The sequence below is a fragment of the Papilio polytes genome, unplaced genomic scaffold (assembly GCF_000836215.1).
Source record: "Papilio polytes unplaced genomic scaffold, Ppol_1.0 DF824135.1, whole genome shotgun sequence".
Taxonomy (NCBI): domain Eukaryota; kingdom Metazoa; phylum Arthropoda; class Insecta; order Lepidoptera; family Papilionidae; genus Papilio; species Papilio polytes.
This window is the reverse complement of record NW_013525069.1, coordinates 497,455-513,022: the sequence shown is the minus strand read 5'-3', so window position 1 is coordinate 513,022 and position 15,568 is coordinate 497,455. Positions and strand designations below refer to the sequence as shown.

At 35.1% G+C, this 15,568-nt stretch overlaps 1 protein-coding gene across 1 annotated transcript in view; it reads right to left on the bottom strand.

Annotated features, from left to right (window-relative positions):
• Positions 1–288: 288 nt before the first annotated feature.
• LOC106111995 (transcription factor collier) overlaps positions 289–15,568 on the bottom strand; it is a 46,133-nt gene continuing 30,853 nt past the window's right edge. Inside the window, exons 9-17 of the mRNA XM_013294225.1 lie at positions 8,023–8,104; positions 5,312–5,465; positions 3,567–3,724; positions 3,211–3,337; positions 2,615–2,706; positions 1,772–1,916; positions 1,376–1,489; positions 592–813; positions 289–392 (exon numbers count right to left, since the gene is read on the bottom strand). Of these exons, the coding sequence (XP_013149679.1) occupies positions 289–392; positions 592–813; positions 1,376–1,489; positions 1,772–1,916; positions 2,615–2,706; positions 3,211–3,337; positions 3,567–3,724; positions 5,312–5,465; positions 8,023–8,104 (1,198 nt within the window). The remainder of the gene's footprint in view (positions 393–591; positions 814–1,375; positions 1,490–1,771; positions 1,917–2,614; positions 2,707–3,210; positions 3,338–3,566; positions 3,725–5,311; positions 5,466–8,022; positions 8,105–15,568) is intronic.

Below are 15,568 nucleotides of genomic sequence, written 5' to 3'. Positions count from 1 at the left end.
AGATTTTTAAAAAATCATGTTAAAAAACCTTAAGATTCAACAAATGAAGGTTTAAAGGCTATTAAAATAATATAGATACAATGTTTTCGTTAGTTGGTTACAGTTAAGAATCTAGTTTAGGTATCTAACTTTTAAAAAGTGTTAAATATTTATTACGAATCTGAAATGTAACTTTAATCGTCATATTACTCGTTTGCGAAATGAAATACAAGTAACTGTTGACTTTAAACAAAAAGTTGCATTTCAAACTTAAAGAGGAAGACACAAAAGTTATACTTATTGGATATTTTACTTGGAGGCTAGAGGTGCTGTTTGTGCATATTGCTGCGCGCTGCATGTCGGCAAAGAGAACGGGTTGACGCTGAACGGAGACGACACCAACCCGCCCATTCCTGCAACAAAACATAACAATGTAGTCTCTCGGTATTTCCAAACCAATTGTTGCAATTATAGGATAGCTAAACATCTTATCTTTCACGCACAAAGATACTGCATAGTAGAAGTATAGACGCAGAATAGTGTGGTAAATAAAAAAAAACAAAAAAAATTGGAGCACTACTAACACTGCACTAAATGTTGGCAGCTATGTGCTCTGCTTTACAGCCGCGAACGCGCTTCTTAGCGTGGCCTCTTTACACTGTTGCCCTTTCATATGGCCGGGGCTGCATTTTGTATGACTGTTTGCTTGGAGGTCGTCCGAGCATTTCTCATTCCTTTCATCGTAATGGACGGTATCTTTCGAGTAATAAACGTCATAGCTCTGATGGTCAGCTATTTGTCCATTTGCACTCGGATGGTAAGGTCCTAATGACACTGGGGTGGGAGAAAAAATAGGTTAACTTAAATAAGACTTGAAAGAAAAAGACATTAAATGTAGATTTAGCAGAAACAGGAATTTGTAATCATATTATGACTAATGGAGAGGTTAACCTAAATGTAAACTGAAGGCAGCTTAGATATATGCTAGTTGGTAAAAACAAGAAATTGCTCACTTCAAGGATAAAATCTACATCTATACTGTTATGATAAAGCGTAAACACACACTTCTTTGTTGCCTAAAATGTCAGCAGTTACAGCATATTTTTGAATAATACTTTTTTGAATAAAAAGCCCTACAATTACGTGACGCTTTAGGCTCTATATTTTAATGCTATTAAACTTAGGGGGTAAATATTTTGGATAAAAACCCTAATGTGGGAAAGAGACCATAAGTTGCTGACAACATCAAGGAAGCAAGGTTGTCATCATGTCTTGTCATTTTGATATTTGCAATTTCATAATTTTCAAAATTTCATGCGGATGAAGTCGCACAGGAACAGCTAGTTTCTAACATAAAATATAAGTATAAAAATTTGCAAGAACTACTTATACTCACGTGAGGTGGAGTTGAAGAGCGAGGTGGGCGGCGCGTAGTGCTGCGCGTAGTGCGGCGTGGCGGCGCCGGCGCAGTACCGCGGCGACACCGATCCGCCGCTGCGCGCGTACTCCTCTAAAAGAAATAGCCTGGGGTCAACAACAAATTATGTCAGGACCAAATGCGATACTATTTTACATTAATAGATTTAATTCTGCTAAATTTATATCCCTCGTCTTGTATTTCGTATATCATAGACATCCGCTGTACTATAGGTCGCTGTCAAATGTTCTTCCACAAGTTCCACAGAAATCTGTGGTTATTTTGTGATCATTCATGCTTTAGTAACACCAGATTTAAAAGACTGCATCTTAATGTAAAGCTAAAACAGTTTTAATTCATTCCTTGATGCCATACCTTCAGTCCACTGGTGGGGTGTGGCGTCCTGTGCGTAGGTGTTGAAGGGTGCGGAGGGCGGCGGCGTTCGCGGCAGCAGCTGGTTGTTGCGCGGCATAGAGTACAGCGCTTCCGCTAAGTCCGCCGCTCGTTTCAGGATTATCTCCTATAGCAAGTAAGCATTTAAAATTAACTTACTGCCACTGTGAGTACGTTATGTGGTCACTAACGGAGCACTTTTATGTATCAACGTCATCATCATCAGCACTAGCTCATTATACTCTGATTATACCGAAGTGCTCTGAGCTTACCCTGATATAAGGTGCCTAGACTAGACCATAGTCAACCACGTTGGCCCAGTGCGGGTTGGTGGACTTCATGCATATATTTTATGTATATTCAGTTTGAAATATACTCATATTGAATAATTCTATTTTAAAAATTTAAGAAATCTTATTAATGTTTCATACATTTACGCGGATTATACTTGAAAACCTTTTCAAGTTGTCGCTTTAGAGTGTACCTACGTTCATGAAAAGATGTTACTATCTCAAAACGAGCAGGTCTTAGAAAAGTTGTAGGAAGCGGATAGCTTCGCTTATAGACTCCGTACTTATTCTACGATATATTACGTACATTTTTCACGCTTCAAAAACGCAAAGTTTATATGGATGGATGAATGTTTGTAGCTTAAACGGCTGAACAGATCTGGATGAAATTTAGCATGGATGTATAACACAGTCTGGAAGAATACATGGGCTACTTACTTTTGTTCTTCGTTTTTAATTCCACATGAGCGGTCGCGACCAAAAGCTAGTATTCAGATAATTTATGAGCCCTTGTTACTTAGCTGATAAATCTCACCTTTGGTAATTTCTCAGGGTCACCAGGATGCCTCGGTATCAATTTCTGTAGTCGCTGGAAACCGTAGTCGATGGTAGGCTCGTTGAGCGCTGCTAAGCGGAACAGGAAAACAAAATCAATCATTACGCGAACAACTCTAACGATATCTAATTGACGGATTGTGTTACGAATACGCCAATAGGATTACTTAGAAAACTCCAATGAGATTTTTGTATCAGAATTCATTTGATGTTATGTAATAAGACGGATGCTCATATATTCTTTTTCGATCAATCGTGAGTAGATTTGTTAGTGTTTTGTTTGAAATACAATAATGTTAACTTGATTACAATATTATATACATGAATATATTAGTATTCATATAAGTATTTCTAAATATTATATTTAAATCTCTAAAATTAAGTTTGTACGGGTGTTCCGACAATACAAACTCACGGTAAATTGTTTTAGTTGTAAAAAAAATCAAGTAATGTGCGCACCTCCACACAAGCTCATAGTAATTAAATCGGGACTAAACAGTTGTGCGATAGTTTCAGATGCGCGCATGCTCCTATCATAAATCTAATAGATTTACAATGTGTTATGCTTCTACTCACAAACATATACAAATCTGCCAGGCGCTCCCTTGCAGAACTGCTTGCTCTTGTATGACAGGGTCACCTCGACGACGCCGGGTATGTGACGCGGCGGTGTCTGCACTCGTATCGCGTGTGATGTTATTAACTGGGAAAAAAATGTTGTTAATTGTATAGGACCAAAAAGTAATCAACAACTTTATGTTATCAAATGTCTAATAAAAATTTAATTAACATTCGAATATAAGACATTTGTAGGTTTTAAAACTGTTTTGGTTCTTTAACTAGTAAGAATAAAATGGTATATTTACGGTAGAGAAGTATTATTTTCGTATTCTAGGAGTTAAGATTGAATTCAATTTAATCTGTTTACTTACCTCACTCCAAACTAACATTGTTCCGAACACAACTTGAAGGCCATCGAAAAAGTTGTCTCCTACTATAATGACAGTGGAGCCTCCAGAGGTCCAGCCCTCACTCGGTGATATCGCCTTGATGCACGGCGTCGCGACAGGCAAGGGTGGGTACAGACCTGCTGCGAGAAAAGACATCTATAAGAATGTACATTGTTAAAAAGAAGACGCCAATCCAATTGTGGATCTGTAATATCCGATGACGAAGAAATTTCCTAAGTTTCTACCGTTATGGATGAAAAAAGTCGACAGATTACGTAATATTAAAATAGCTATAAAGTCAAAACTTATAAAAAACCAACCAAGGCATTTAAATGATATTTATAGTTTGCAGCTTTTAAAATTATAATTCACAAAAATGTTAACTTAAAGACAACAAAGTTCCGACTCTGAAATAGATTTCAATTTTCCTCAATTTGACATTATCAAGAAAGTAACTTAAAACTCAATATGAAATGTTAAAAATAAATTTTACTGCAGTAAAAGCCTTGCTATAAAGTTCTTCATTTCAGACTACACACAAGTTAAAGGTAATTTTATAACTTAAAAACTTTAACAAACGAATCACTAAAACTAATTCCGTCCCGCTTGAACATTTATATTAGTAGCTTTCCAGAAAAAGGACAATTGTGGACCATAAAAGTTACAAAGCCCCATTACAAAGGGAAGAAGCGATCGACGATGATAATTGAAAATGAATTTTAATGTCAAACAATAAAGTTGGAGATAGCATCAACGTTTAACGGCTGTTATGACATTATCGAAGTGTTAGGTCGCGATGCAAGAAGGTTGTAGTGTGGGGGACACGCGCCAAGACAACGGGGGGAAGCTCAAATCTTGCGAACAAAACGACTCGGTAATAAAGACGAGAAAAGAAAGTGAATTTAAGGGGACGAAAGGAGATTACGCAGTCGGTTCCTTTTTAATTTGGCTAATAAAATATTTTTCGTCGTGTCCTTTAATAGAAATATTTTCTGGCGAAATAATATTTAATCTCATAAATTGGGTTCATGATATTATAAAGGCCGGCGAATATAAAAATATTATATTGTCTTTGAAATTGTTGTTGGACCTCATTCACAATTTGTACAGTACATTACAAGTTAAAAGACTGAAGTGGGCTTAGTAAAATAATATGACTATTCTATTCTGTATTTAGTATCTAAGATCAATTTATTCTCGAAATAAACTGGACTCATTCTCGTGTCCAACCATTTGAAAGGAATAATCTCACACTAAATTATCCCTTTTCTGTCCCTCCCCGCTAGCACCCCGGGCCACCCCCAGGGTGCGCGAATGTCTACAGTGATTCCTTGCATACAAACGACACCATATAACGGACTATTATGACTCTCAGACATTTGTTACCGATCGACTATAGCGTCACTCTGTGTAAAATGTAGCGTAAAATGTTTTATTTTATGTATTAGCAAGACATAAAATGGTGTATGTTTATGTTACACAGTTTATTCCTATTTTAACTAAACTTAAGGATCTATGTTTATCGAGTGATGGTCGATTCAAACTATGCATTAAAATCACTGATCAAAATCAAATGTTAGCGCATTTCGCATGTCTACTATTGGTATCACAAAGTCGTCAATAATGTGTTATATTAAACCGTGAACAGAAAAAAAAAACATCAAAAATAAGTTGGCGGCTTGCAAAATGTGATGGGAATAAAAATGGAAATAATAAAAAAATAAAACAAAACGTACAATGATTGTCTGGCGCGGCGTCAGTACCTTCAGACGGGTCTAGGCGCTTAGCGCGTCTGCCGTGCTTGCTGTTATTGTGCACGAACATGTTGTCTGATATCGCGAGCAGCGGACCGTCCACCATCACTTGAGTTGATATCACCACCTGCGAGATATATCAAAGTTAGATTTCAAATGCAAAACATACACACATTCCAATTAACTTCTGACATTTTTAACTCAGAGTCAGAACTATTCAGGTAAAAAAAAGTCAATTTAATTTGCACAAAATCATCAAATCGTTTTGTTTAAATTTACATCAATATCAAAATTACTACTCATAATGATTGCTTAGTTTATTTTAGTATAGCTGATTTCCATTTATGAAGTTCAAGATCAAGAAAAAAGTGAGTCAACGAAAATAAACCCCCGATACCGCACATAACCGCGACGTACTCTGACACAATGAGGGGTTACACACACATCCGTATAGGAAGGGAATCGAAAGGGAGAGTCTCTAGGGAGGGGCCAATGTCTCGGGACCGTATGAAATGGACGTAAGTCTTCCAATAGGTATGCAAGGAAATGCATTGAGTGTGTATGCATTTCGCATATTTTGACAAGTTTAAATAATGTTCCCGCTATTTTCTTTAATGGGTCTTTCTGTATTTCAAAATATCGAAGTGATAATAACCCTTTTTATTAACATTTGCGGCGATCAGAAGTATTTAGCCTTTTTAAATTCATTTTCTTTATGTTTTATTGTATCATAAACGGTGTTTAATTGTTTAAGAATTCACAGCAGTTTTGTAATTTTTTCAAGTTACTTTTTAAATATTTACAAAGTTTCTAAGGTGTAACTTAAATAATTTCAACTAACAAAGTGATAGAAATTATATTTACACTAGCACCGATAGTGCACTGCATAACTTCGATCCCAAAGAGCCACCACAAACGTGTGTTATATATTATACCCATATATTCTTACCCTTGAAACAGGGAACGACCACTGAATTATTCAATGACACACAGAAAGCCCAAATATAGACATAGCTTTACTCCGGCGGAAGTGTTTATAGAATTATATGCTATATGCATATGCATATAAGCACTATATTTGGTTAAAGTTTGTAATAGTACCACGTAAGACAAATATGTCTTAGCCAACTGTGGAAGCAAATTTGTACTCATAAGTAGACTTAAGTGTGACTGCACCTTTAATGTCAACCGCGTTAGGGTTGCCTCTAATTAATTTATGTAACTTTGTGAAAGTTTTGTTTAACTATGAAATACAGCGCGACATTACGTGTCTTCATTAGTTACTAAAGTATGTATTTAAAAGGTTTTTACAAAATTTATTAGAAGGTTAGGCTATTCGCCAGTAACAGCATTTTATTGTAGAAATTTTATCTAGTCGAAGTTAATTTATAAAGCGAAAATGCAGCGATTATGATTTTTTTTTGTATTATTTATACACTTAATCTTATCTAAATAAAAACTCAAAGTTTACTGAATCATTTTGGTTATTTTAAGATTTAGTTCTCGTGCATTTCCGATTCAAATTGTTTTCAACAGAATCTTTTGTAAAAATCAAACATTTATATCTGAAATCTAAAGAAATGTAAGCGAGTAAGTCTGTGTAAATAAATTTAATTTCATCCCTCTCTTAAATTGGAGGCGTTTCAAATATTCAAGAGTCGTGAACGCAACCCTTCTTCAGCAGGGGCGATACCACTGTCTGTGTGGTACAATTCATAAGATACAAAATCCTTTGTAAAGAAATTAAAACCCAATAAACTAATCAAACGACATGAATAAACACAAATTACGATTAATTCACTTTGTTGATATACTTTTTTTTAATTCTGTCTATCACATCTGTAGGTGAGTAATCCTTATGTCGTATACCTATTTCATTTTAAAAATCTCACATCAAGTTGATTCCTAAACTGTCCATATTTAAAAGATATATTTATATGGAATATCAAGCACAAGTCTACCGTTAGTATTTGCACAAATTGTTTTCGTACACTGATACCACGCAACTTTCCGCTACATCTTATGACTTACACTAGATCGGAAGCAGTATAGACGGAGCGTGCAAGCTGCAAGGTAATTTTTCCTCGACTCTAGTAAACAAGCGACCATTTACCTGTCGACAGCACGAATAATTACGGCCGGACCTTGAGATGAGATAGTTACTGCCGAAGCGTGTTCTCATCCCCGCTAAGAATTGTTTTGTTTTTATTTCAGTAACAAAATGTAATTCTGTTTTAATTTACGCAACGCTGGCGGGACTAGCAAGTCAATGACCTCTTAAGAGACGAAATTATCTATTGTAATCGTCGACGAGATGAAGGTATAAAATCGTCTTATTTAGTTTGTAGATGTGTGCGTAGCAACTTAACATATTATGTTTCTGCAATGACTATGTACTTTTCTATGTAAATTTTGCAACTGTTTAAACGGTTTAATTTTTTAAAAGACAGTCTAAACATCTGATATTTATTCTTTTCATTATTTTTCACATAAAATTGACGTCAAATGTTTAACACGTTTTCGTGGATTACAGGAGTAATATCGCACAGCAAGTAATAACAACTTAAAACTTTCAATGTTACTTCGAGGCTAGCATAATTACATTAGTAATGGCCACTTTCAAACTCTGTAATATTGTGAGAATATTTTTGAACAAAGTTTTTGTTTGTTAAATGTATACTTACTTGAAATCTTCTCATATCTCGAGGATTGCCGGCGTTTTTCAAACAATTCTGATTGCACTTCAGGAAGAATTTAAGAAAAAATCTGAAACAATGAAAAAAACATTTTATTATTATGGAACATAAGAAAGTAAATGATAATGTAGAAGATACCATTAACTAGTAAGCAGTTATATCTATCTGTATATATGAAAACGTATTTTTATAAGCTAAGCATACATTACTTTATTGTCTAGCATGGTTATAAGATAATAATAATAATGATTAAAATTAAATATTTGGATTTGGCTCACGAGATTACCGCCATGTGGCGTATGAAATCGACTACCATTATTCCGATAGTCGTTTCGGTACACGGGCTGATAGCGAAGAGCTTCGACCAACACCTCAAGAAGCTCTCGCTAGACAGTTGGATTAAGGGCCCGATTCAAAAGGCGGTTATTTTAGAAACCGCACGACTAGTGAGGAGGTTCCTGTCTCTGCAGCCCTGACCGCTGGTTGCTTGAGTCATCGGATTCCGCAGCCGGTGGTGCTCTATTTTTTATACAACATATTTTATTTTATTTTTGTAATCTTGTAAAATGTATTATATAGAGAGTAAGAAATAAAAATATATGGAATAGTAATAATGATTATAATTTATAAGAATATATTGCAACATTTTGGTTTAAGTAAATACATTATGATTATCATCTTTCTGCATTAGACTTTCATTCTTCATGGGTTGTTGAAATTTCCATTTAATTCATACTAGTGATTCATTAGTGTTAGATTGGCCAAAATTTCAATGGAGTAAAACTCAATTTACGTAGTTCGGAAACGCATTTCATGAAGTTATCGGATCAAAAACACTAATAAACGGTTAAATGTAGCTGCGAAACTGGCCATTAGTAGTGCATTTTTTGTTTTATTAGTGTTTACTCCCAAGTGATAAAATAAAACGCGATGTCTATTATTTATTTGTGGGCGAAACTCGTAACCCAAAGTTTGACATTAACGACAGCTGTTTCCACTTCAAAGGCCACGACATAAACAGAGGCAATAACGCATTAATTTGTTTCTCGTGTTCACTAATTTGTTCTTCCCACCTATCCGGACCGAATTTTTTGTTGTTCCGACTAGTGGAGGCAAATGCATGGGAATCTTGGAACCTTTTTGCCTGCAAATTTTTTGTAAATGCATAAACTACGAGCGTATAAATGTTGAAAACATGTACGTTTACGTTTACACAAATGAAACTATCAAACGTTGTTAATGTAACATTTTATAGTTACAATTATTGGTAGTTATTTCGAGAAATACTAATTATTTAGTCAAATTTCACATTTTCTATTGTATCAAACAATTTCCAGACTTGAAGTCTACAGACTATCAAATCGGCTATACAATCGCTGCTATTGTGTAAGATAACTGTGTTGTTCAATATTATCCCTTATTTTATATGACTTAAAGGTTATAGGGGTTGTAAAGATAAAGTTGTTGATGCGTAGCGCAGAGCGTGCGATCAGGCGGCCGATCACGATGAATGCTTTAGCAGAAATATTTTACATGGCCCCCGGCAAAGCCAGTGCCGCGCCGAATATTGTTGTGCCAACAGACGAGTATAAACACAGAGTGGATAATATCCAATAGCCAAGTCTATTATACTGTTTAATAATTTATTTATGTAATATATCGTACTGTCTAAAGATAAAGTACAAGTTTTTTCGTCTTGACAAAATGTAATCAATAAAACTCTCCTAGTAGGAACTAAGTAATCCAGACATACACTTTATGTTTTATTTCATGTTGAATTGCTCAATGAACAAATTAATTTAGACAATTAAAGTCATAATCCGATTGAACCTCCTATCGCTATTGTTGATTGTGATATTTGTAATGTTAATAGGAATTTTTCTGATAAGATTTTATGAATTAAAAGTAAATTTACAGCTCTAAAAATTTACAATACGAATGTATTGTAGGAGGCGCATAGCTCGAACGTATTCGAGGTCTGGGCGCCCGCGGCATCGCACATCTGTTCCCGCATTATTTATGTTAAACACCTTATGTCACAATATCGCGAGTTAGGAGTTTACGCGGCTGTCAAGCGACACCGAGCCTCGCTGAGCTATGAATGGAGATTTTATTTTAGTCACAGCCGTAGACAAAAATGTAGCCAAATGATGTTTGGTTTATCATTTGCGATGTAGTCAATACATGAGATTTAAAAATAGAACAGACACATGATTTTTTTGTTAAAGCCTCTAAGATATTCTTTTCCACATACTCATTTATGAATAAAGAACGGAAACAACTTTTTTTTTCCCCACTACCGCATCAATTCAGCCCGTGATCATGGTGCATGCAACTGTGCCGAAATATTGAGAGCTCAAACAACACAACAATGGTAAGAAACCCGTGTTTTACATTATCCTTGTAAAAACTACGAAAGTTTAAAGTTTATACGTCTATCTTACAATCTCATGTCAAATAAAAATTCATATTAACACACACACCAAGTTCTCAACATTTAACTTGTGAATCTCAGTGACATTCACAATGGAGCTCAAGACCCGACAGGCGTTAATTTATCTGAGCAGCGACGCGATTTACGATTCCGAATGATGCCTTACGATCGCTGAGTGCTGTCGGTAATAACTCTGATGGTTTAATAGCTCGCTCACATTCATTAACAACACATTCGATTTTATTTGCACGATCTTGTTAATGCGTGTTACATGTCTAATGCTTTTCCGTTTATCTCACTAGACGGAATCAAAATAATTCGATCATTTGACACTAAATAAATAAAATGACAAGATTTTTCAAATATGCCTTGGAAATTTACATATTTATTTTATAAGGATACTAGCTTTCGCCCGCGACTCCGTCTGCGCGGAGTTCTAAAAAACAAAAGTTAGCAGCGTATATGTTCTTCCAGACTATCCTCTACGTCTATGCCAAATTTCATCGAGATCCGTTCAGCCGTTTAGGTTACAAACTCTAACAAACACCGGTCCATCCATGCATCCATCTAAACTTTCGCATTTATAATATTAGTAAGGGTAAGATTAGTAACATAGTAAGATTAGTTGGATTAGTAAGATGTAGTGATATTACTTAGCTGGTTATCAGATAATAAAAGCAGATATGCTTACAAATAGGACCACGGTGATTTATATTTTTCGTAGTGTTCACTTCGCAAAGCATTAATTATTCGGTGAAATTAAAAAAAATATCTAGTCAATGTATCACTATTTAGCTCGCAAAATAAACAAAACAACATTTTTTAAACATTATTTTGTTTTTTTAAAAGGCATTGCGAAAACAGAACAAACTCTAGTTTTTTGAAGTAAAAATCAAACCAAATCCAATAAAAACAAACCTACTAGGAATATTTACCTATCGCATCACGAACAGAAAGGAAACTGTATTTTCGCCGTAAAAACTACCCCCGCTTTTCATCCCTTGCCCACGTATATAATACAGCCCCCGTTCGGTAGGGCTTATCAATAGATTTCGTATAGTACATGAAAAGCAACATGCTTTCAGCCATCCTGGAAATTATTTCAATCGATGTAAGTTCTAATATAAAACGTTAGATGTGCAAAGTTACAAATAGTAGGTAGATAAGAGATTAAATAATTATTGCCATTTACAACTTTCAATATAAATATGAAACGAAACATTTAGGAGAGTTAAAGTTGATGCAAAAATCGATCAGAGCTTAAAAAGTGTTAAGTTGATCAAAATCTACATAAACAAATAACTAACGGAATGTTAGTTGAGTTGTTACATTAATTTGTTTTTAAGATATACTTATGAAAGAGAAAAGATATGTACTGTATGCAATAAATTATTACAGCTTAAATAAAAACTCATTTTAGTTATCCTAGATTTGAATGGAAGAAGTAATTTCCAACTAAGCTAAATCATATCAACCGATATTGCTAGCATTACACGAAGAACATTGTTAATAAAAACTTATTCGGTCCATTCATACTTTTATTTCAGGCCAGTTTCGCAAATGCCGCACTATGGGATGAAAAAAATCTACTACGGCATTAAGTCGGCGGGAGGCGCGCCCTCTCAAGGAACACTTGAGCTCCCCCCATCCCTCCTCCACACTACCGCCCTCTATACTAGTTATGTTTATTTGCATCGAATGTTCTTTCAAACTTGTTTCTAAAAACGCAACACATTCATGGCCTGGTTGAAACTTTAAAAACGCTTTTAGAGTCCCATTGACATGGTAAGAAAGATGTGAAAAAAATTTAAAAATGTAAACAAAGCAACAACGAATTCATTAATTTAGTCGCTTTATATAAATGCATTTATCGCGTTTTGTGTTTGTACTAGTATATAAATCTTATATTTAAAACAACAGCTTATAATCAAATTAAATTTTTCATTAATTAGATGTACTGATCTAAAACATAAAAATTAACGTATGCCGCAGAAAAAATACTACTATCAGCTTGGTGCAGTTTGTCAAGTGTGAAAAAATTACTTGATAAAACAAGCGCTGAAAATTTAAGTAAATTAAATTATTAATAAGATAGAGGTTCATATTAACGACGTGATATTTTACGGACATTATTTAAACTATGAAAATAATTAAAATTGCTAACCAGTCAAACACATACTATAGTCCTCGAGCTAGAAACCGCATTCGTGAAATCGAACGCGCAGTAAGAACGCGAGTACTGACAACAAGCGGTCTCTTATAACTTTTCCCTTTTAACCTTTGGTTCCCCTCCCCCCGGCTCCCCATGCCGGTGGCCCGGTCGCCCGCTCCCTCGGGAGGCGGTCCCCAGGGCCGGCGCGAGTCCCCGCGCACGCCGCCCCGCCTGCCACCACTCAATACCGACACGCCATGCGGACGCCAAAGATTAAGTACGCGTAAGATTGATGAAAACTATCTACTACAGTTAATACCTAAGATATAGATGACCATAACTAAAATATGTCCGGTTATTTTACAAAAGAAATTAATAAACATTCCTCCAGGTATATTTACAAAGGAAATGAACATAAAGAAACAATTTTTTTATTAAGAGAATTGACAGTTTTCATGATATTAATCGTATTTGCTACTTAAACAGTTCGACGAATACATAACTGAATTGAATTGATATAAATTGGAATAAGTACTTAAACACATTGAGAAATAATTAAACTAAATATGATAATTTTGAATCATTAAATTCTTCGTGATCTTAAAATTTAAATCAAACACAATACATTCGTTTACTGTTTTTAATACCATATATAACTGTTTAATTATTAATTGGCAGATTAAGTTAAATATAAAAACAAACAATTTGAACGGAGGTGTAATTTACCGCGGCTACTTGATCTTTGAGCACATGCGACGGGCCCATAACCGGCCGAGTTTTCGACTTTGTTTTTCCGCATACGTCTATAGCCGGCGTTAATATTTCAGTATGTACCAAATTCAAGGGTTAACTGGTCCCCGTCTCGAATGACGGAGGAAATAGATGGGAACAATAACAACCATTTCAACATTCCCCGTTTAGAAATTGTGCAAACAGCGTTAACAATATTTATGACATACCTATCCCTTTTATGTTTTACGCTTTTACGCGAACAGTATTAATAAGCGATATCTATATTCTTTACAAAACACACACATTATCTATATCTATGTCACATCACTACCATTGTCTTAGGTAAACGACTAAATTAACGGTAGATAGTCTTAGGCTGTTTACATAGAAATACAATTATTACGTTACTAATTCTTAAGATTTGTACTTAACTTTTAGCTCTATATTCGATTAATATAATAAAGAACACGATAGCAAATTTAGAATATACTTTTACACTAGAACATTAAAATGCTTTAATATAAAGACGAAGGAATATTAAAGTTCGCCTATATATGTATATGTAAGGTTGTAAACAGGGGCAGCGGTAGTTTTTCCGACGTGTCGAGCCCTAGGAGGGTCCGCGGGCGACGCGATGTCTCGCCGTCGCCATGGCAACGCGATAAAACCTCGCCTTTCCACAGCCCTCCGCGAACTGAACGCTACAAGATAAGCTCGCAGTAAATATCGGGATATTATGTACAGTTTTTTATGACCCCTTTAAAGCTTACAATGAGAGCTTTTTATAAATGTTGCTTTCGTAAGTTTCATTTACTTTTTGTTTTTAAAACGAACTCTATTTAAAGTGGAGATACGATATCTAACGACATCTATTGTTACTGTGATAGACAGTAATACAAAGTACAAGTAGAATATAGTTATTTTGTAGAAGTAAAGATTTAAATAAAAATAAAAAAACACTCAGTTTCGAGTAGTAGGTCTTTTTGTCCTAGCTATTAATGTCTTATTACCCAACTAGTAATTTATTTATTTATTATTCTCTAGATGTCATATTTTTCTCTAAATTATAGCAATGAAAATCTACACTAAATGCGAAAAAAAAAACTTTAAAACACGCGACTAATAAAAGAAGATTTTACAATATCGTATCTTATGCATTGAGCAATTTAGTATTCTGTAAAAAGCCCATGACCCAAAATATCGTAAAGTTTGACTTCAGCTTTTTTCATTACGACTACGATATTATTTTTAATATTGACATCCCTAATATTCAATACACAACACTCCCAGTTAACAAGGTAGAGAACAATTTTGAAGTAATTTACAACGCAATAGAATTTTAGTAACTATCTCGATAGTCTAACTAAAGTAGTAGTCGTAACGCAAAACGCCGCATTCGCCTCGACCTCGTTCCTACACAATCAACATACAAAGACAAGAGCAACATTACGCGGGCATCACTTCATTGTGGGCACCGTTCTAATTGTAACTACACTCTTGGGCACCATCAGGCGCTCAGCGCTCCGACGGGTAGGCGTGTGCCACTAATCTTCGACCCCCAACATACCGATACGACAACCAACCTAAACAAACAACTTTCAACTTAATTCCAACACTATAAAGACCAAATTCACATGCTGGTATGGAATAGTATTCGCAAACGTTGCGCGGGTTAACGCACACTATCAACTCATTAAATTGCATCGCCTTTTTAATGAGTCTGAAAGTGAACAAAGGATATTGAACACGATTACAGTAAGTAGCTTGTAGCGTCGGCGAGGTGAGCTAGTTTTCGACACTTGTAAGATAAGCATAGTAGTGGTCAAAGAAACAGATAAAATATAAATAAACAAGCTGTCGCCCGCAAACTTTGTTTGGGCAAATTTGAATCACCCCGTACTTCATTTTACAGCGCGGAAGTAGCCTATAATATGTCTGTCTATGTCAGCTACCCTTCAGTAAAAGTCCCGTCGAAATTGGCCCAGCCGTTTCAGAGATTACCCGGAACAAACGGGGCTTGCGGACAGACACAGTGACAAAATTTTTTTAAATGCGATTTTCGTTATCAGCAACGCAAATACACCATCTTCCTGAAATATGTAATTTTTCTTTTGATATTACAAACAGACACTACAATTTTATTATATGTTTGTAAAGAATAGATATTATTATTTGAACGAGCTACAATTTATCAAGTATATGATTAATATTTAATA